The 22,051-nt window shown below is 54.4% G+C and overlaps 1 protein-coding gene across 1 annotated transcript in view; it reads left to right on the top strand.

The window, feature by feature from the left end:
* The first annotated feature begins 10,528 nt into the window (after nucleotides 1-10,528).
* PODXL2 (podocalyxin like 2) overlaps nucleotides 10,529-22,051 on the top strand; it is a 33,206-nt gene continuing 21,683 nt past the window's right edge. The window contains exons 1-2 of the mRNA XM_074913929.1: nucleotides 10,529-10,837; nucleotides 21,176-21,469. Of these exons, the coding sequence (XP_074770030.1) occupies nucleotides 10,783-10,837; nucleotides 21,176-21,469 (349 nt within the window). The 5' untranslated portion in view covers nucleotides 10,529-10,782. The remainder of the gene's footprint in view (nucleotides 10,838-21,175; nucleotides 21,470-22,051) is intronic.

Here is a 22,051-nt window from a genome sequence, read left to right as displayed (position 1 = left end):
CTCCCACATCCCTTCCGTTCCCACTGGGGTTAGACAACCTCGATCTCATGTCTTGGCTGCCACTTGAATTCCAGTCTGGGAGAAGCAGTAAACCCTCTCCCAGACACAGCTGAAGTCTGCAGTGGATGTGCTTTGCCTGCTGGCTAGAGTTAGGGGACAGTGAGGCATCTCCTGCCTCTGCTCCAGACAATTTGTAAGCTGGCTGGGGCGGCTCTGCGCTGGCCAGGCAGACGCGTCGCTGGGGACACGGGGGTTTGTCATGGTGATGTGTGTGCGTGTGTGTCTTCTCTGCCGGGTTGCTGCTCCGGACCTAGCAGTGCTTGAACCCTGCTGCGGCCTTAGCACATGACTCTCAGCCTGAAACTGGCTCCGCGTGTTGCCTTTTCTCTGCCAGCTCCCTCCTGTGTATTTGTTTAACTGTTTTGGCTGGTTTTTTCCCTTCCCACTGGGTCTCTGTCTAACAGGGCTTTCCGCAGGCAGCCCCTAGAGACACTTTCCTGGCACGCCTTCCTTGCCTGAGCTACTCCTTTGCCCCCTGCATGTGTGTGCCCAGGTCGGTTGTGCCTGGGGATGGCAGAGCTGCGGTGCCTGGAGCCGCGGGGTGAGGCCCAGGGTGCTTCCTCGGGGCTGGGCACAGAGCTGTTAGCACCTCACCTCCTGCTGTTAGCACCTCACCTCCTCACCTCACCTCTCTTCCCACACCACGGGCAGAGGCCACAGAGTGTGCCCGGCGCTGTGGGAACGCACAGACCTTGCTGGGGAAAGTGCTGGCCCTGGGAGAGCAAAACCAGGGATGAAACAAGCTGAACTTGTGTGTGGTGGGGGTGAACGGTGGGTGCGAGAGGAGAGACAGGCTTTGTGCTGCGCTGGAGAAGTACAAAATGCTTCCCAAACACTTGCAACCTGTATGCCTGTAGCGGCCCACAAAGGGTTAAATACACGGCCAAGTGTGTCACCTCAAACCACGAGAGAAGACACGGAATGAAGTGACATAGGGCTGAGCCAGCGCTGAGGGATCTGGGGGAGTTGGGAAGGGTCAGGGGGAGGGTCATGGTTGGGCTGGAGGAGCTGCAAGGGCTTTTCCAACCGGGATGATTCTGTGATTCTGTGAAGTGGGACTCCTGATTTCCCCCTCTCCTTGTCCTGCTGCGGACAGGGCTGTTGACAGTCACCCCTCAGTGTTGTCCTACACCTTCTGCCTCCTGTGCTCTGGTCCCACCTTACTCGGCACACAGTGTGAGCAGCGGCAGCAGAGAGATGCCATTGTTGGAGTCGCTTGTTTGTCGCTTTGCTCACTCTGCCTCCTCCCGAATCCTCACTACAAAGGCAGTTATGCCCTCCCACCTTGTTGTGTTGCCAGCATCCAGCAGAGCGATGAATTCTTGCAGCTGCGCCCTTGCTAATGTTGGCATCAGCCGCTCAGTGGAGTGTTAATGCCAGTCTGAAGGCATGTTCCTCCTCCCACTGGCACAGCTTTTCAGGTTCCCTGGAGCAAGTGTTGGCTGTTGACAGCATCAGGTGTCTGGCCTGGACAGGGGTGCAAACAGGGGTGAAAGCAAATGCTGCTTTAAGCAGGGACTGCCTTGCCAGGGGGCATGTTCCGGCTGAACCGAGCAAGGATTTTACTGCAGGGCTCGAGCGAGCGGCAAGCCAAGCCTCTCCAGTGAAACGAGGAGTTGCTCCCCTGACAACCTAGAGTTTAGCCAAGCTTGAGCGCTGGGCTTCTTGCTGCTGTGATCAGGAAATTGCACAGTGCCTCTGACAACGTGGGCCAAAAGCAAGAATCCTGGGGGGGTGAGGGCTGTGCCCGGGCTCAGGTGCAGGGTGACAAGGGTGCTCCTTGCAAAGCTTTGCGGAGCCAGGTAGTGTCCCCTCTAGTTGTTGTTCCCCCCTTGGGACTGTGGGTCCTGGCAAACGCTGGGGGGCACCGGCTTGGAAGAGCATCTTGGTTTGAAAAGGGCATGATGGGCCAGAGCCTGATCCAGTTTAATTTGAACACGGTGTGTGCACGCTCCTGAGAGAGCAGCTCCTCTCTCTGCATCTCATCAGAAGCTGTTTGACCTCAGCCCAGCACGGAGCACGCACTCACACTCACGCTCACACAAACTGCATACGTGCTGCTCGGGGTGCATGAGAGGTGCCTGCAGATAACCAGCTAACACATGAGGGTGTGTGATGGGGAAAAGGGGGAGACAAGCCCCCTCCCCTTCCTGCAAGCTCTTTCCTACCTGTGACAGGGTTTAAAGTTTTGATATTACAGCTTCTGCCTTTATTGTCGTCATAAACCAACACCCTCTATCTGCAGGTCCTGGGTCGCATCCAGTGTGTTAGGGGCTGTTTCCGAGTCTTGCTTGTCAAATGGCAGATGCCCCTGGAGTGGGAGAAGTTCTACCTCCAGTAATACATTTATTTTGCCTCAAATTAATGTCAAAGCCGCTTAGAAGAATTAGCATATGCCGCGTTTCTGGACCAGCAGTGTTTTACTTTGTCCCGTGCCAGACCCTGGCAGGAACCTGCTCAGCCATCTTCTGTGTGTTCACTAAAGAGCCGTCTGGAAACTGGTTGACGAGAACTTTCCCAGCGTAGCTGTGCTCAGGGTGTAAGGGTTGGGTTGGATTGTGTCATGTCCCTGTCCGCGAGGAGCCCAGCCAGCTGCAGCTCACCCCGGAGGGCCGTTTCAGGTGCTGATGGCTCTGTCCCTGCTGACCTTGACTGACCTGAATACCTGAGTTCCAGCATGTGATTGCTGAGCTGTGAGGACAGTGGGAATCTGTTTACAGAAGATGTTTATCTACAGACACAGGTGAGTCACTGCAGACAGCCACCCCTCACGCCATGCTGCAGGGAGGGTGCGTTCGGAACTTCCGAGTATTTTTCCATCTACTAAAATACTTTTCCATTTAACAAAGCAGAGCCAAAATTGGATCAGGCTTCTGCTGTATTTTGCATTTATTGCAGTTCTTGCTGCCATGACTGATTTAATGCCTCCATTATCATGGGGCACTGGTCTGCCAAGGGCTCCAGCCATCCAGCATGCTCCTCAGCCACAACTAAACGTATGTGAGGAGCCTCGAGGGGCTGCCGAGCACTGCATCTTTAGAGCAAAAGCTCCTTGGAAGGGGGTTGTGCTCCTTCCTACTCAGGTTGCAAGTCACTTCCCGCTAAAGGCAAGGTGAAGCTGTGGGAGGAACCCGGGGGAGCTGCCAAGCTTCTCCTCCGAGTTATCTAGTGCTCAGGGAGATCTCAAAGTCACTGTCCTGTGTAAACGATGCTGAGGAGCTTCAGTCCCAACAAACCACATGGAAACACATATGTAGGAATGCCAGGAGTCCCCACAAGCCAGCGTGTGGCTCCTTGGAGTCAACAGACCCCAGCCCTCTCCAGGTACAGGCTGCTCCTCTGCTCTGAAGATACCCACATCCCAGCTATTAAAGAGTTTCTCTGACGATACCATTAAGCTTTTCAGTTTAGCAAGGAAAGGTACAAACCACCTCTGGGTTCTTCCCAATGAAGATATGTTACACCTCAAGGGGTAGAAACTCCTGCCTAGCGAGGGCTTGGCAGTCACTCTGGGCTCGGGTCATCCCTCTAAAACAAGCAGAGCTAAGACTCAAACTCCTGCACCTTGTCACCAACCTCCTGGCTCTACCGGGCCTTAGCTGGCTTATCCTTCTGCCCCAGTGAAAAGCTTCAGAAGGCCTGAGGTTTGCCTGTCCTCACGACATCCACATTTCTGGGATTTTCTATCCCTGTCAGAAGGGCATTTGGTCTCTGCTTAGGATCTGGCTTGCTGAGCTCAGCACAGAGATAAGGGGGGGTTCTCCAAGTTGTAGAGGAGCTCAGTTTAAATGATGTGAATGATCCATGAGAGGTGTCAGTCCTTCCTCGCTGGGGGCTCGGTAGTCGCCCCCATGCAAACGGAAGGCCGTGACAACCCCTCTGCATGACAGCGCTGTGCCGGGCTGCGGTTCCTCTGGAGCCAGGAGCCCTGTCCCTGGGCGAGGAGGAAAACTGCACGGGTTTTCAGCTGAGGAGCTGGCTGCTTCCTTGCCCCAGGTGGCTCAGTTAAAGGTTATTCTGGGCCCTTAATCAAATTCAATATCGTTTTGTTTTCCTCTGCCCTCCAGGAGCCCGCTGAGGTTTGCTGCGGGGCAACGCCGTGCTGGTGAGGAGGGAAACGGGCGGCTTCGGGGCACAAGGCAGCAGGGGCAGGTGAAAACTGGGAAAGGAAAACACGACTTGTGCTTGCCCTTGCAGGGCGCCTTACAGCAGGAGATGGGAAAGGAGCAGGGCCGGTAACGGCGCTGAGTGCCGGGCGGGCAGCCGGCCCTCCCCTGAGGGGAGCAAGCTGATGTGCGGAGAGGAAGACAGGCTCAAAGTGATACAGAAAATTTTGCTCCTGGGCTCTAAATAGAGCAGATGCTGTTCCCTTCTAATTACAGCATATCCTGGAAGGCATTAATTGCTCCAGGTCACTCCTTTCACAGTATTTATTATACATCTTCCCCAGCAGGATGAGAGCAGAAACTGCATTTTGCCCATGGCTGCGTGCCTGGGCTACGCCAGCGTAGAGCAGGTACCCACCCCTGCTTGGTACACTAGAAATGTTTCTGGGCTAATTCAGCAAATAAGCTTATATAAAGCTTGTCGGAGGCTCTGAAGTAAACTCACATATGCTGGAACACGGGAGAAGTTAAACCTTTCCTTGTGCCTAAGGAAGGAGGGGCTGGGCAGCGCAGGGGAATTCACTTTCCTCTGATGGGGGTGAGATGCCAAAAGGCTGCACGGCTTCGCGGAAGATGGAGTTAAACCTCCCGGTGTGCTGCAGGCCTGCTGTGTCACCCAGTCCCTGTCCCAGAGAGCCAGCAATCGGGACACACTCAGAGCAGTTCCCCTTCTGATCTAAGGACGGGCACGGATCACCTTCTGCTCTCTGGACCGTTGTCAGCGTGCGAAGGAAAAGGGGTTAAACCCTCCTCGCGGTACTAGTGACATCTTGCAATTTCTAACACTGCAAGAATTTAACATCTGACCGCTCATTTGTTCTGCTTATTGTTTACTTTCTTGTTCTGCTGAGCGAGGGCAGTAGATCACTTTCACCTTTGCGGGTCAATTCAGTTTTGCTGTATTTAGGAGAACAAAATATCTCGCCAGCGTATTTCAAATTAATGTGTTGCCTTTTTTTTAACGGGAGTTTCAAAACAAGTTACATTTCTGTTGAGATTAGACTTTGTGGTTAATTTCTTTTTAATTAACAAGTCCTAGGCACCAAATTCTTTCCCATAGCTATCACCTCATTCCTCTGTCACAGTAGTATTTGCTTGCAAGTATCTTGGAACAAAATGGGGCCCTTAAATTGAAATTGGAAAGCTGGCTGAATTTCCTGAAGGCAAAAGCTGTTATGGTAACTTACAACGGGAGAGGGCAGAAGGATTTTCAGTTTTGCCAACCTAAAATACACACTTGCTTTCTGATTCTGCCTAACAGACGTAACTGTGAAATTGAACAATTTTGGGGAAGAACAGAAAAGCACAGATAATGGTAATACCGAGAAAAAATTCTGAGCAGCTTTGGAGGAGCTATAAAAAAAGCATTTAGTGGAATTGTAAAGCCCCTTTTACCAGTGCTCCGAACATTGTTGGGAGAATATACGCGAGGTAGGGAGGCTGGAGGAGATCAAATGAGAAATTACGAGCCTTTGACTATAAAGCTGTCAGTACCTCAGGAGAGAGCCAAGCCAGCCATACCTATTCCAGGGAGCGTAAAATGAAGACACAAAGGCTGTGCTGGGTTTAAGTTCATGCTGTTTTTAAAGAGAATGGTGTTGCCCATCTCTGCTGGCTGTTTTCTGCTCTGTTGGCAGCGCTGACCTGGCTGATCGATGTTGCCACTAATTTTATTTAATTTTCTCGCCGAAGATGTGTCTCCTCCTTTCATACTCTCCCTTTGTTGCTCAGTCTGAGACTGATGTATAATGTCAAAATAAATCCAGGGAGGACTATGAGCCTCACAGACAGTGTGCCCGCTGCCATGTCCGCGTGGTTCCCTTCCCACCGATTCGAGGCCGTTTAACACACGAGGGTGTTTTTGCGCTTTCTTTGATGCGATCAGGCTGCTTCAGACACTGGATTCAGTTTCTAAGATTTGGGCGCTGGATGTGGCAGGGTCAGGAGATCTGAAAGGCTTTTAGTTACCCACTTGTAGTAAGCCACCTGCACGCTAAGACAGCCAAATTACCAGCAACAAAGTGAAAAATGACAAGAGCATTCATTAAATGCCATGCCTGGACTAGAATCTGAGCGCACTGAAGTGTTTTTATCTCATTTAATGGGTAAGCGATGGCTCGGCAGTTCCTGCTGCATTTCCTGCTCGGCGGGGGCTGGGGGCCGCATTGATTCTGGATAAAAAGGACTTTCAGAGCACTGGAAGGACGCGGTCCAAAAGAAGCCAAAAGCGAGGACTGTGGTTCAAGCCTGTCGGCTTTGCCTTGCAGCTCTGGGTGACGGGTGCAGCCAGGCTGTTACCTGCCCTTGTCACGCTCGGGGTAGCTGCTGCGTGGGAGCAGAGGGTGGAAGGAAAGAGCTGGCAAAAAGAGGCAGGCAACTGCCCAGAGGGGTGGCGTGTGCCAGTTGGTCTGGTAGGAGCTGTAAAGGTCAGTGTCGGTAACACCAAGTACCCTGGGCTCGCTGGTTGATCCCTCGGGGTTCAGCGGGCTTTGGCACGTGCTGCCTTTCTTTAGCTGTTGAAAACCTGCTGGGTCATGCCAGAAAATAATACCTCAATATTCCTTTCAGGAGATTCACACTTCAACCAAAAAAACCTCAATTCTCACAGGAAAAAAATAGTCTCTGCAATGTTTTTAATAGATGCTTAACTGAGGCATAAGAACATTTGAATTTAAAATCCCGATCACCTTCAGACCTATGTCCCGTCGTCTCAGCGACATCCCATATGGGAGACGTATTGCGCTGGGCAAGCACAGACACTGGGTGAGGCCACGACAGTGCAGCTGTTCCCTCACTCAGAGCTTGCGATGCTGGATTTTAGCATCTCCTGTCCTCCTAGAGTCGTATGACAAGAGAAAATTGTTTCAAAACCAGAGAAAAAGGCTCCTAGTCACTGCTGTTGAGGAAAGCTTGAAAACGTGAGCCGACCGCCTGATGGGAAGGGACCGAGCCGAGCCTGGATCCTCCGGCTTGGAGCCGTACCGTGTTTGCAGCCCTGCCGTGCCTGGGGCTTGACCAGGTCTCTCAAATATCTGGCTGGGGCTGGACTGGGGGTCGCACAGCTCCTCCGAGGTGGCACGTGCTGGAGGCCCGCGCGAGGGAAGTGGAAAGGCTGCGGCTGGCCAGAGGGGCTGAGGGGCAGGGAGCGGGCGGGTGTTCCCCTGCAACTGCCGGGATAGGACCTGTGGAGCCTTATTTCTTGGACACCTGCCTGACAAGGGCCTTGCTTGAGTCATTTACTGTAACGTTGTGCCCTGAGGCCGCTAAAGATGTGTTTAATTTGAAACTGAATGTAATTGGAGCAGTTGGCCTTGTTGCTGTAATAATGATTTTCGGCATGATATTCGGTGTGTTTCTTTCCTGTGCTACCCACCAAACCAGAACTGCTCCAAGAGCTCCCATCCAAGAACTGCTGCACTATGAAATCTTTTATCTTCTTTTCTTTTCTTTTCTTTTCTTTTCTTTTCTTTTCTTTTCTTTTCTTTTCTTTTCTTTTCTTTTCTTTTCTTTTCTTTTCTTTTCTTTTCTTTTCTTTTCTTTTCTTTTTTCTTTTCTTTTCTTTTTTCTTTCTTTTCTTTTCTTTTCTTTTCTTTTCTTTTCTTTTCTTTTCTTTTCTTTTCTTTTCTTTTCTTTTCTTTTCTTTTCTTTTCCCTTCCCTTCCCTTCCCTTCCCTTCCCTTCCCTTCCCTTCCCTTCCCTTCCCTTCCCTTCCCTTCCCTTCCCTTCCCTTCCCTTTTCCTTTTCCTTTTCCTTTTCCTTTTCCTTTTTTACAGACACAGCAGTTTTCACAGCAGTTTTCACAGAAGGGCACGAAGAAGGGGTCATCAGCTGAATTAGTATCACTGTGACAGTCTCGGACACGGCGGTGACACACCACAGGGTGCTTTCCCCAGCAGGTGGGCTGGAGCCTCTGTCCTGGCAAGGACAGACCCAGCTGCAGGTAACGGCTGCAGCCAGTGCCTGGGACTTCTCGGTGGTGCCAGGAGAAGTGGCTCCCTGTCCTGCAGGAGCTGTGCCACCGAGTGCAGGAGGTACAGGAGGAAGCGAGCAGGCTGTGCAGCTTCAGAGGAGATGAAGGAAGTTAAACAGGATCTTCTCTGAGACAAAACAGCTCGGAGAGCTCCCAACCCCAACTGAAGTGGAGAAGCAGGTGGTGTCCACCCCCAATATTAAGGTAAGTGCAACCTCTGGAGGAGGTGAAGGATGGAAGCTTCTGACACCACGAGGAAGACTCCTGCCCCCCCCTAAGGCCTTACAACTGTAAAATAAGTTCACCTTCCTCAAGACTGAAAAGGAGTCGGATGTGCTCCACCCCAGCACCTGCTGGAGTGACGACACAGCAGGACATAAGCAATCCAGGAGGTTCCTGGAGCGTGTTGACAATAACTTCCTCCCCCAAGTGATAAAGCAGCCAACAAGAAGAGGTGTTCTGCTGCCCCCTGTGCTCACCAGCGAGGGGCTTGTTGGGATGTGAAGATCAAAGGCAGCCTTGGCTGCAGTGACCATGAGATGGTGGAGTTGAGGATCCTGAGGTGAGGAAGGAGAGAAAAGAAAGCTCACAACCTCAGACTTCAGGAGTGCAGGCTTTGGCCTTTTCAGAGATCTTGGGGTCTTCAGAGAGCACCCATGAGTGCGCTGGGAGCTGGCAAGTGTCATCGCAAGGCCACTCTCAATAATCTTTGATCTATCACCGCACCTGGGAGAAGTGACCAAAGACTGAAGGAAAGCAAATGTCACTGCTGTCTTTAAGAAAGAGGATCCATCCCTGGGAATGTGATGGAGCAGCTAATCCTTGAAACCATTTCCAGACACGTGAACCACAAGAAAATCATCAGGGGTAGTCAGCATGGCTTCACCAAAGGGAAGTCATGCTTGAACAACGTGATAAACTGTGATGAAATGACCGGGTTGGTAGATGAGGGGAGAGCAGTGGATATTGTCTACCTGGACTTCAGGAATGCCTTTGGCACTGTGTCCCACAACATCCTCATGGACAAGCCCAAGTGTGGGCTGGATGACCAGACAGTGAGGTGGACTGAACTGGCTGAACGGCTGGGCCCAGAGGGTGGCAGCCCAAAGCCTAGCTGGGGGCCAGCGACTAGCGGGTGTACCCCAGGGGCCCAGTCCTGTTTAATCTCTTCATTAATGACCTGGATGATGGGGCAGAGTGTACCCTCAGCAAGTTTGCTGGTGACGGAAAACCGGGAGGAATGGCTGATAAACCAGAGGGTCAAGCTGCCATGCAGAGGGACCTTGACAGGCTGGAGAAACAGGCTAACAGGAACCTCACGGAGTTCAACCAGACGTTCAGGGTGCTGCGCCTGGGGAGGAACAACCTCATGCACCAAAATACACCGGGGACCACGCAGCTGGAAAGCAGCCTGGCAGAAAAGAACGTGGAGGTCGTGGTGGACGCCAAATCAAACATGAGCCAGCCACGTGCCGCACAGGAGGGTAATGGTATCTCGGGCATTGGGCAAGGGAGGCGTTAGGAGGAGATCCTCAGCCCTTGCTCAGCGCTGGCGAGGCCACAGCTGGAGGGCAGTGTCCGGCGCTGGGCTCCCCAGTAACAGCCATGGACATACTGGAGAGAGTCCAACAAAGGGCCGCAAAGATGGCTGAGGGGCCGCAGCGCCGCACAGCCGAGACAAGCCTGGGGATGGCGGGACTGGGGTCTTCGGCCCGGAGAGGGTCCAGGAGGGGTCTGGAGGGAGGGTGCCAAGATGGAGCCGGGCTCTGCAGTGGTGCCGGCAAGAGGACGGGAGGCGGCGGGCACACGCGGGACACGGGCGGTTCCCTCGAACCACCGGGAGACGCCGTTTCACCCAGAGGACGGGGAGCGCGGGCCCAGGCTGCCCGGTACTCCGCAACCGCCTGGCTGCAGGTGACCCGCGGGGGGCACCAAGGGCCCCCCCAGGTGGGGGTCAAGTTGCCCAGGGGGAGCGTTTGCGGGTCACGGAGCGAGGCGGGGGCCGGGGGGGGCTCAGCAGGGGCCGGGAGCGGCCTCTGCTCCGGCCCGTTCCCGCCAGGGCCCCGCTGACCGGGCGCTGCCCCCCCCCGGGGCTCTGTCCCCCCTCGGGGCTCTGTCCCCCCCCGGGGCTCTGTCTCCCCCCGGGCTCTGTCCCCCCTCGCCCGGCGGAGGGGGCGTCGCGGGGGGGTTCGGCGGCTCCCGCCTTCCCGCGCGGGGCTGATCACCCCGGCCGGCGCATGCAGCCGCGCCGCCGGCACTCGTTGGGGGCGCCCGGGGGCGCCGGGGCCTGCGGCGGGGGGGCCGGGCCGGGCCGGGCCGGGGGGCGGCGGCGGCCCCGCAGCCGGGCGTCAGGTGCGGATCACCGGCGGCGCCCCGCCTCTGCTCCGGCGGCCAGGGCCCCCCCGCGCCGCTTCCCCCGCCCCCGGAGCGGCGGGCAGCGGCGGCGGGAGGAGGCGGCGCCGGGCGGCGGGATGCAGTGCGGGGCCGGGCGGCGGGCGGGCGCGGCGGCGAGGGGCAGAGCCCGGCGGGCGGCGGGGCGGCCCCGCTCCCCGTGAAGAGGCGGCGCGGCAGGGCAGCGGCCGCCGCCATGCAGCCGTTGCACCGGGCCCCGGCGTTGCTGCTGCCGCTGCTTCTGGCCGCCGGTGAGTGAAGGCTGGCGGGGCGGGGGTCGCCGCCACCCCCGGGGGCCGGACGCCGGGGCCCCCCCCCCCCGGCGCGGGGCTGGGCAGCGGGAGGGTGTCGGTCCCCTCTCCGGGCACTGGAGCGCCCCGAGCGCCGGTGGGGGGTGGGTCTGCCCGCCCCAACCCCGGGAGCCGCGGCGGGTCCCGTTCCTCGGGACTTGTGCGGGAGGCAGGTCCCCATCGCCCCCCTCCCCCGCAGAGCCCCCTTGGCCCCCGGGTTCCGCGGCCGGTGTCGGGTCCCCGTGTCCCCACCCCGGAGTACCGGGCACCGCTCCCCAGCGGGCATCGGCGGCCGCTCTCAGCCCCGGGACCCCCGAGGGGTGACGGCGGGGGGGGGCTGGATGCGCCCGGGTTTCACCCCGCGGGGACGGGATCTCACCCGGGGTCTCCAGCCTCGGCGATGGGGTGCGCACCCAGGTCCCCGCGGGGACCCCGCACGCCGTGCCCGGTGCGGGCCGGGGACCGACGTGGCCCCGGCCGGGGCGTGCAGCCGCCGCGGGCCTTCGGCGGGGAGACCCGCCTGCGCCAAGGTTGCCCCAAAACCGCCTCCTCTTGCATCGATGGCTTCGTCTGGCGTCGTGGTAATTTTGCTAACTACCGCGAAACTGGCACAAAGGAAGGGGGAACCACAAATTGCTCTGCTTTTCCCCAGGAGCCTCCTCTCGAAATGTGGAGGAGAGGTAGGGTGCCAGGGAAAGGCAGTTAAGTGCAGGAATAATTACACTCGGAATACTTACGAAGGGTCTGCTTTTATTTTTAAATAGTCTGGGGAAATTTCCCAACAAAGGGATCCCCCCGAAGACCTGTGAGGCTGAGATTGCCCTCTCCCTCCCTACCCCCATCCCTTTTGTACAGAAATCTGGTTAGTGTGGAACAGGAGTTTTGAACGGGGACATTTAAAGAGTGGGGGAGTCTTTGTCTTGAGTCATTCTGGCAGGGAGGGAAGGGCTGATTTCCCAAGCAGTCGCTGTCTTCCAGCACGACCGAGCTGCTGTACGGTGCCATCCGGCCCCCTGGCACATCTCCTGTTACCCCAATCTCCCGACCATGTTCACGGGGGAAGGTGTAATCCATGGAGCTGCTCTGTCCGCCAGTGTGCCTCGCCCCTGTCATCTGGGGCTCCCTGAAGAGACGGGATAAAGCCTTGTAGGTTTGCAAACAATAGTGAGCTTAAAGAGCAAAATGGATTGGAAAACCTGTTGGTGTTTTGTGCCAGTGCTCTGTGGCACAGAAGCTGTAAGCCTTCCCCGAGCGGAGCAGGGAGCCAGGTTTGTGTCTTTCTCCAGGCAGGTTGTCCACATCAGGGAAAACCCCGGGCACAGCCGGCAAAGGTCCTTTAGCCACGTTTCAGTAGAGACCCACGTCCCCAAATTCAGGCAGACCTCCGCCTCCTCCACGGAAGGCAAAGCGCGCGGGGGGAGCTGCCACATTCCCACCCCACCAGGCTGCCAGCGAGGGTTGGCCCCCGTCCCCATCGCTTGAAAGCTGCGTTTGCTCTGTGGAGGGAGGAGACGGACCTGGTGGTGGTTCTAAAATCTGTCGGCCGAAAGGACCACGGCTGGTACTACCTGTGCCGAGGGGAGGGCGCGTTGCCTATTCGGCCCAGGCTGCTGGAAACTTTCTAGTATTGCTGTGCAGCTGGTGGTGATACGGAGGATTTGGGTCCTTGGCTGTGATCCTCTCTGCTGTCCTAACAGGGAGAAGTGTAGGGGTGGGAGGTGAGTGGCAGCTCTGAGGGACAGCTCAGTTCCTGGTCTAGTGAAACCGGTAATCCTGGTGGGTTGTGACAGCTCGGGGGGGCTGGACTCAGTTGGCCAGGCATCTCTGGACACGTGGACTCCTACCTAGGCGGGACATCAGAAGCGAGACACAGACTGTTGGGAATTTATAAATCAAGCCATGTTTTGGTGAGTAGCTTTGCTCAGCGGTTTAGGATCTGTTCCAGTCTGGAATAATTCAGCGTGCTCTGGCCTTGCTCCTCCAGTCCTGCAGAACAGGAATAGTTAAAGCCTGAGAGAGAGCTGGAGGGACTGAGTGCAATTCCCGTGCTTCCCCGGATCAGGAACCTCCTCAGACCCGCGGGATGGGCTGAGTGCACCTCATCAGACTGCTGGGCAGCGCAGGTCCGCTGGCAGAGCGTGGAAACATCTCTCCAGACTCAAGGGTATCTGAGCCCCTTTGCTTTTGCAAGTAGGAAAATGATGCGGTTGAAAGCAGGGGGAGAAGGGAGGGAATTGGTCTCTTCCCTCTTGTCCCCCCAGGTGCCTCTCTGCATGGGGGCTATTTAATTTTTTTTTTTTCTCTTCTGCCTGCTTAAAAGATTCCTTGTTAGCATTGTGTCAACGAGCCTGAGATGAGGGAGTATAAATCAGGGTGGATGAAAATTCCCTGTAGTCAGTTTTTCCTTGGCCTCTTCAGTGCCATAAGGAAATGTTCATTTAATTATAGGCATCAGGGGTAGAAATAACTACATTAAGCCCTCAAGGGGAAGCTGCTGGTGATGAGCTGTGGATCAGAGCACACGAAAGTTGTTTCCACTCGTGCGGCGTGGGAAGAAGCTCTGGCATTTTGTGGGTACCCGAGTGAGCAGCAGCAGCGACGGCGGCTCTGCTGCAGGGCCGGGGGCAGAGGGGCTGCGGGGAAGGTGCATCCTGGCCGCAGCTGGCAGTCGAGTGAACTTGCTTCCCGTCCTCGCTGGCTGTTGAAACACGTAATCCCAAAAGAATGGAGAGAGGCTATTTGTCAGCCACACGAGCGCAGCCTGCGCAGAGGCAAAGCAAACACGTGCGCTGGTTTGTTCAGAGGGCCAGGGATGCTGGCAAGGAAGATACACCCTGCTGGGGCTCGGGTCAGCCCCGCGCTGTCCCTGCGCCTGGTTAAGCCCCATTGTGGTTGCCAGGGTTTGGATGCACGTTCTTGTTTCGGGGATAATTTTTTGCTGTTGGGAAGCCAGCTTTTCAGCCTTGCCTCTGTATGACAACTGCAGCTGCTCTTGGCTCTTCCCATCCCGCCTGGTTCGTTGTGAAGGTAGTCAGGACCCGTACGTGTGCCCAGGGACTACCAAACCTTTGCGTGAACTCGTTTGCCTAGGATGCATGAGGTTGTTTGGAGAGTGGAGGAGCCTCTTGGGGCTGAAACTGCTGAGCAGCGTGCCGCACGGTGGTCGCCACTGCTCTGCTGCAGGGCCTGGAGCAGAGCGTAACCATTTTGTGCCCAGTGTTGTGCCCGGTGAGTTTTAAAGACCTTTTTGGGGTGTAAAAAGCTTCTGTTGTATTTTGATGGGTGACCAGATCTCGAGGGAAGTCCCTCCTGCATCTGCAGTAGTGCTTGCTTTGCCCGGGCTGGGAAGCTTTAAAGACGAAGCGACCACGAGCCTTTATTTGATGAGCTAAAAACCAGACCAAGCGCCGTGGGGTACATGGTCCGGGTTGGGATGGGGTGAGAAGAGGAAGCACAGGCCTGGTGAGGTGATTTTTAGCAGACAGATGTAATGCTTTGGGCCTGCGAGAGGGCAAAGGAATCTGTGGGCCGTGGTTTTTCTCTTAGATCAGTGGCTTTCATGTTGTGGCCTGTTAACCCCTGAGGGCCTATGGGCTGCTTTGGGGAGGCCTATGAAAGGTAACTGAGGGAAGAAAATCCACTTCTTCTGTCTACAGCTGTCTACTCAATGCCGTTTCCCCAGGGGCTGCGTCTCCCCCCTCTCCCGGCGCTGGGAACTGCCACTGTCGATGGCGAGAAGCGCGGAGGAGAGCAGACGTTGCAGCAGCAGAGGAGGGAGGTGTGAAGGCTACGAGACGATCTGGGGAGGGAGTGAAGGCAAACAAAACAGTCTGGGAGACTGAAACCAAGCAAGATTGTGACTTGCGGCGTGAGTGGTTGAGCGAAGCGGGAGGGACAGGCAGGCTTGCCTGAGTTGCTGTGGCCTGCTTGCGTGGCGTCTCTTGTGGAGATGGGTGGTGGGGCCTGGAGCAGTCCTGATGGTGCTGATCTAACGGCAGGGCATGGGACTCCTCTCAGCGCCCGGCTGAGGATGCCCAGCACCCCTGGAGGTCAGGCCCCCGGTGCATGTGTGCTGACAAAGGGCACATCTGCAATTACCTGCAAGAGCAGGGGCATCTTCTGGCAGTGCTTTGCTGTTTCCCACGGAGATCCCTGGGTCTGCACGCTGTAAGTGCTCTCTGCTGAAATGCCAAGGGAGCAAATGCTGGCAGCCCTTAGCAAGGTAGCGCCCACTCAGTACGTGCAGACGTGCACACCCTGTCTTTGAGCTCTCTGATTATGCTAGCTGTGAAGATCTGTGAAACCTTACAGATGCCGGCACAGCTACTGTGAGCTCTAGGATCTCCCTCTGAAGCGCTGTTCCGTTGCAAGGGCTCCTTCAGCTGTGCCTTGTCCCTCTTGTTGGTGCAGGTTGGTAAGTGTCTACGCTCCCCACAGGCCCCAGTGCTCTTGCTGTTGCTTTGTAAAATGTACCGGGGCCATGGGAAGGTGGAGGGTTTTAGAGGGACACGCGGTGAGGGACCTGGTTGCTGGCAGTACCAGAGGAGGATGGCAGTCTGATCTTGTTGTCTGAAGCGCTGGCTGGAAATGATCTCAGAGATTAGGGACCTGGCTGGATTTGTAAGTGCTCGAGTGCAGCGTGGGAGCTGGACTGGGAGAGGTCTCTTGGGTGGAGTGTCCCAGCATGGGGATGGTCTGTAACTCTGAATTTACACCAAAAGGACGTGGTCCGACACGTGGCCATCCTGTATGCTTCCCCGTGGAAGCCATTGAGGGTCTGGAGTGCAGAGAGCACAGGTAAGTGTGAGGAATCGGCTTGGACATCTCTTAGCTGAACGACATTTTCTTCTCTTCCTCGGCTGTCTGTGTTTGGGATCCTTTTTTGTTATTTAAATTACTCTGTGTTTTGTTATGTTCTGGAATTGGTTTGTGCCGTTGGCTGTAGTGCCCTGGGGCCTCTTTCCTCTCTGCCTTTGGGCCTTGCTCCCCAGCTTTTCCAGGCTGAGGTGGTCTGGGGGAGGGAATAGCCCTGGCAGATGCTTCCCTCATCTGGTCATTGTGTTTCTGTCCTAACCAATTATCAGTAAATGACCCGTTCCTGACCCAGCACTCCTAGGAAATAGCATTGTTGGGTAACTCCTGGGTTTGGGGTGGGCTTGAAAGGAAGGTCAACGGTAGCAGGGCCAGATGGACATTGTTGTGACTGCTGCGTTGGCAATACCGAGATGCTCTGCCCTCCCCTCCCTGTACCCATCGTGTAACTGTGCTTGAGTGGTGGTGTACTGGCTCTGCTGGGTGATGGTGAGAGGCAGGTAAGTCAGAGCGTGTGCGCCAGGCGAGTGCTCTTCCCTTCAGCAGGCTGATCCTGCCCCCATGGCACCGCGGTGTAGCCACAGCACTCAGCAAGGACAGGAGAAACCAACCTTCAGCTGGGTAAACTGAAGGGCACACCAGCCCCTCTATAGGTCAAGCCAAGGTGGTGACATCTTAAGGGATGTCTGTGTGTTTCCTTGGAGAGAAAATTGAGGTTTGCTTGTTGTCAGTTAAAAAGCAAGAAAATTTAAAAGGCTGTTTGACAGAGTCACAGCCAGGTTCTATTTCACCTCCTCAAATGCCTCCTATTTCAACTGGGTACAGAGACAACTTATTTCCTCTTTCACTTCTATTCAGTAGGCCAGTTGGGAGCTTTTAAACAGCTGCCCTGACCCCTGGAGAGGTGGCTTGCCTTGTGGCAAAGCACTAAAGTGATTCTTGGTCAACTAATATACTTTGGGGTTCTTTAGAATTGTTTAGAAATGTGAAACTGCTCTTATTCTCAGCAGTTTGGGAGATGGCAGATGTTCTTTCCTCTGTTGTTTTTTTTTTTTCCTGCTGTTGAGCGAAACTCCCCCATCTGCCTTGTCCAAGGCTGTTTCATCGACTCCTCTGCTGAGCTGAGCAGAGCAAGCTTCGCCACTTTGACTTGATTTTCTGAGGGGCCAGTGGGGTCAGCAACTAGCAAATTCATTTCAACTGTGTATCCTCCTGGCTGGCTCTTTTCCAGTGGCCTTGGAAAGGTAACGCTGCAGTATTGTTTCCTGCTGTTGAAATGGCCCCATTCTGCTCCTTTCAGAGGTGAAGCGTTCCTTGCAAGGTCGGCGTTACCTCCGCGTGTCACCTCTGGGTGCTGGCAGCTGGAGGGCTCGCAGCCGGCGCGGGAGCTCCCGTGCTGGTTTTGGTGCTCTCTCTCTGCCTTTGTTCCCTCTCCCCCTCCACCTACCTCTCCCACTTTCCTTTCTCGCCCCTCCTCTGTCTGTTCTGGGGAGGGTTTTTCCTCCCGTGCTCTCAGCCATGCTGTTTCCCCGAAGGCTGGCTGCCCTCTTTAGCATGCAGAGCCTCATCTCCTCCAGGTTACGCAGAGGTGCCGCAAAAATAGAAATGAGAGACAAACGCCCCATTGAAGCAGCTGGCGAGCCCTGGCTCCGTTCCCTGCTCCCTCCCATCTACAGTCGCAGGGCTTTATTCGTTTGTGTTTCTTTATTCCTATCACTTGATCTGCCTTTTGGAATACAAAATTGGGAGACTGGTGGCTGATAGAAACTCGTCTAATCCCTGCTCCCCATCCTAGGAGGGGAATGGCTAACCACCGATGTCTTGGGCATTAGATTTCCTCCCTCGGCCGTGCTCCCCTGCCTCCCAGCTCAGCTCGTGCTTTGATTCTTTCTTTGCCTTGGAGTTGGCAGCTGCGTTGAGCTCCTTTATGAGATGCTTGGAAGAGAGAGGGAAGGTGGCAAATCTTGGGTCTGCTGTTTGGCACCCCAAACCTTTGTCTTTTTGCTGCTGGCGCAAAAGGTGTGAAGTGGTGTGCGGATGCTGTCTGGAGGGGTACTGGTTTGTGTGCTGGTGCAGTGGGGCTCTTAGCCCTGGGGCATTTGGGCTGGTGCTGGTGTGGAGGGTTCCCCCAGGCCAGCCTCTGCATCCTGTGGCAGTGGATCAGGTGTTGTCTTACTCCAGATGCACCCCAGGAGAAACCTGGCTTGATCGGGCTGTGTCTGTTAATGACTCATTCTTAGGGATGAGGTGGTGTAGTTTTATCTTGGTCTGAGGAGAGCAGAGCATCCCAGTAAACAAGATAATGCAGCTTAGGGGGGTTTAACTGGGTAAACACTTCAGAGTTAAATGAGGGTAAGCAAACTCCCAGGCTCTGAGCTTCGGGCATGGATGGGATTAGGTCTCTGGGTACCCAGGTTCACCGGCCGCGGGATGCCTGTTGAGGCGGTGGTGGGATGGGCTGTGGCTGAGCTCTGGAGGCAGCCCAAACGGGGTGTAGCCCATGGAAACAAGAGAGGCTCGAGCCAGTTTTTGGAGCTTGCGCAGAGCTACGTTTTGAGGCTTTGTCTAGCTGGCTGGGAGACACGGGTGTGTATTGTAGCGTGGCTGGAAAGCCAAGGGGTCGCATCAGCTGTGTCTCTGCTAATGGGAGTTGGGGGAAACTGAGGCACTGGGGTGGATAAAGAGCTCTCGTAGGATCCAGGCAGTCCGTCGCAGTCCCAGCTACACCAAATCTTCCATTTGACCTCGGACCAGCTCTGGTCTCTCCCCATCTTTCTGCTCCCCTGTTCTGGATAACTCTGAGAATAATGTTCCCTCTCCCCCCCTCGCTGCTCTCTGTCATGTTTGCTTAAGCTGTAAGCTCCTCAAGACAAGTGCTCTCTTCGCTGAGCTGCACGGGGCTCGGCAGTGCTCTCCGTTAGTGATGCAGGTGTCTTGTGTCAACCTGGGGAGCCCAGTCTGGCCCCATCACCTTGGAGCCCGGTGAGCACCTCTGAATGCGCCGGGGGCTGGCCTGGGCAGGTCCCTCCACATCCCTGCTCACGCACGAGACACGTGTGGACTCTTCCTTCCCACGGTGGACTTCAGTGTGCATGCACAGCTCCCGGGGAGCCCGCCCATCCCCAGAGATGCCCAGAGGCACTTTGGTTGGCTCTGTGATGCTGCAGTAGCTTCCCTCCCCTTTGATACTCTGCCTCTGTTGCTGTGCCCTTTTTGTTGCTGCGCCGGCCTCAGCTGATCTTGCCTTGGATCAATAGAACAAAATAAACGAGATGATGGAGAAGTGCTGAAGCCTGGCCCAAGTGTGTTTGGGAAGGAGTAACCAATGCTGGATTTTGCTCAGTTCAGGGGATAGTGGAGGAAGGTGGATAGGGTTGGAGCAGGCAGAAGGCTTGAGAAAAGCGTTTCTGGCTTCCAGCATTCCCAGGACAGCTTTGGTAATCAGCCTGGCACAGCCTGGCAAGTGAGCAGCAAATCCCAAACTTTTTGTGCTAACAAGCCGATGTTTTCAGCGAAAGCACAATCTGCCGTTGCCCCACAGCTCATCTTGGCATTTGCCCTGATTTGAATTTGTCCTTCTGGGACGTGGAGCCGTAGGACACAGTGGTGGGAAGGAACCTGGCGAGGCTGCCTGGCGTGCGCCCTTGCCTGAAGGCAGTTCAGCTCTGCTTAAATCCTTCCAGGCCACGTGTGTTCTGATCTGCGTGCAGCATCCAGGTGATGTCTCAGCAGTGCTTTGTAAAATCTCTCTATTTCTAATACTTCAGGACTGTGCAAGCATTTTCACATCTGCATTCCAGTGATATCTCAGGGCTGTTTCTAATACAGGAGTTTCTCCTCTCAAAACATTTTGTAATGGATGGTTTTCTATCTTGTATCAGAAATGTTTGGTGCTAGTTCTCAAGGTGGTGACTTATCACTTTGTACTATTTATTGTCATAATATTTCTGTTATTTCCACTCTCAAGATCACCTAGCTGTACCTACAGTCTCTCTGCACAGTGAGGATGTCTCCTCGCTTTGTGTCCTTGGCTAATTTCATTATCGCGTTCGTAATTTTTGTTCCAAGGTCACTTAGGAAAACGTTAAAGAACAGCAGATCCAAGGACAGACCTTGAGGAATTCCACTAATAGCCTCCCTCCAGCACAAGTCTCTGTCATTTTTCGTATAGCAAATGCCTTACAGTTGCCTTACAGTTTTCCTGCTAATCGGTGTCTTTTCTTGCCTCTCGTGTAATTCTGCGCGAGGCACTGTATCAGAGATTTTCCTGAAGTCCGGATGGATTAGATCTGATGCGTTTCTCTTGTCTAGAAGATCAGTTATCAAAGAAAAATAACAAATTAGTCTTCATTTCAGCTTATTCAATTAGTTCAGCTCAGTGACTAGTTCATTAAGAACTGAGAAAGAGTATAAGCTGAGAAAGCGGGAAAACTTGTCCTTTTTTCTTCTAAACTATGAATAAAAATCAGCTGTGAGAGGATGAGATCTTCTAGTTTTAATGCGCTGAAGAACAGAGGGCTAGGAAGCAATTGGTTCAGTTCACCCAAATTAGTTACTTTGCTTGCTTAACAAAACTGTTTTAAATGTAAAACATGTTTTGGTAATCTCATTTTTTTCCTTATGTCTCCATATTTCTCATGGTATTTATCCGTTGAATAAAGCCAAGTTCCAGGTGCTGTTTTCTTGCATTTTGATTGAAGTTCAGTATGCGTGTGAATGTACCTTGACACAAATCGCAATTAAAGTCTCATCTAGGAATCGAGAAGTGTCAATCAAACCTTCTAATAGATAAAATGGAAATAACAAGGACATAATTGTTTAAAGAAAAGTGTAAAATGCAACCTGCCCCCCTGCGTAGCGTTAGGTAGACGTTTGCTGTTGGTAGATTTTAATTCTTAGCTGTGACATTCAGCCCTTCCTTTTGAAAACAAATGCAGAATTAAGTTCAAATCAATGACTTAAAAATAGATTTTTCAGCCTGCTGGTTTACAACATGATTAGTATTGGTGATGTATAGAATTTTGGTTTAAATCAGTCCCCCTGCGTATAATAGAGCTGCAGATAAGGAGCACTGGGGTGAAATCTTGCCTGGGTGACGGTCGGATAGGAAACTGTCATTGACTTCACAGGGCCAGAATGTCATGGTTTCGGTATGAGACATTCCACCTCCTCTCCAGGGGGGGTGATTAACGAGGCACCTGGTCTTTTCAAAGAGGCAAAAAACCTCAGAGAGGGTGAACCATCACTGCCCCACTGAAGAGAGGTGCCTCAGGCTGCATGGCTGCTTGGCACTGACTCCCCCTGGACGCGAATGCTCCTCCGCGTGGCTCTGGATGTTTCCCAAAATACCCCCATTTTCCTCGTCAGCGGAGAGGGGCAGGTCACCCCGAAGGCGGTTGGTTTGGCAGGAGCAGGCTGCAAGAAGACAAGCCCAAGCCCAGTGGGTGTCAGCCCTATCTCTGATACAGGTTTACTGTCACTTTACAGGGACCTTGTGCCTCTGCCTTGCCTCCTCCTCGGAGCCAACTGCCGATGGCCTCACGTCAACGTCTCTGCTGGAGTTTGCCATGATGTCCCACCTGGAGGCCATGAATTCCCACGAGCAAACCAGCCCAGAGGCTGCGGAGCCTGATCTTGCCCCTGGCTCTCTGCATGCTGCCCCAGGGTCGGGCTTTGCCAGCGAGGAGAATGAGGAGTCCAAGATCTTACAGCCCCCGCAGTACTTCTGGGAAGATGGGGGAGAGCTCAACGACTCCAGCCTGGACTTGGGACCGGCAACAGGTAGGTTGTTTTTACCCCGTTCTTCCTCCGCACTCTGCAGGGACTCTGGGGAGGTGGAAGGATGCAGGGATCTGTCTTCCTGCTTTGACACAGCTCTCGCTAAGAGGGCTTGAGATTAAACGTCAGCTCTATTTTCTCACCTCAGTGCTTGATGTGTCCCCGGCGAACCCTGAGCAAGCACAGGCTTTAGAAACCAAGTTACAGCTGAGCTTTTATTCCTAAGCTGCGATGAGCTAGGAAACGTGTTGCCTCCACCTAGTTTCCCATTGCCTCGTGCCCTTCTTTCTCTGTCTCTCTCCCCCTTCTATGCTCTCTTCTCTGTCCTCTCTGTTGCTGTCAATTAAGCACAACCTGAAGGTCTCAAGACTCCATCTCAGATCAAGGCTGTCTTGGGGTTTGAGTCAAAGCTGGGTTCCCCGGGTCAAATTCTGATTCCTCACTCTGTGAATTCGGTGGAGATTTGGCCTGAGAGAAGACAGCAGGTTTTCTCCCTTGGGCAGCTCTCCTGTTGCCTGCTTCCTGGTGAGTCATGGCCAGAATGAGTGAGTTCCATCAGCGCTTGAGCCGGCTTTCCTCCGTGGA

The sequence above is a fragment of the Athene noctua genome, chromosome 10 (assembly GCF_965140245.1).
Source record: "Athene noctua chromosome 10, bAthNoc1.hap1.1, whole genome shotgun sequence".
Lineage (NCBI taxonomy): Eukaryota > Metazoa > Chordata > Aves > Strigiformes > Strigidae > Athene > Athene noctua.
Note: the sequence above shows the minus strand (reverse complement) of the source record. Positions and strands in the feature narration are given on the sequence as shown.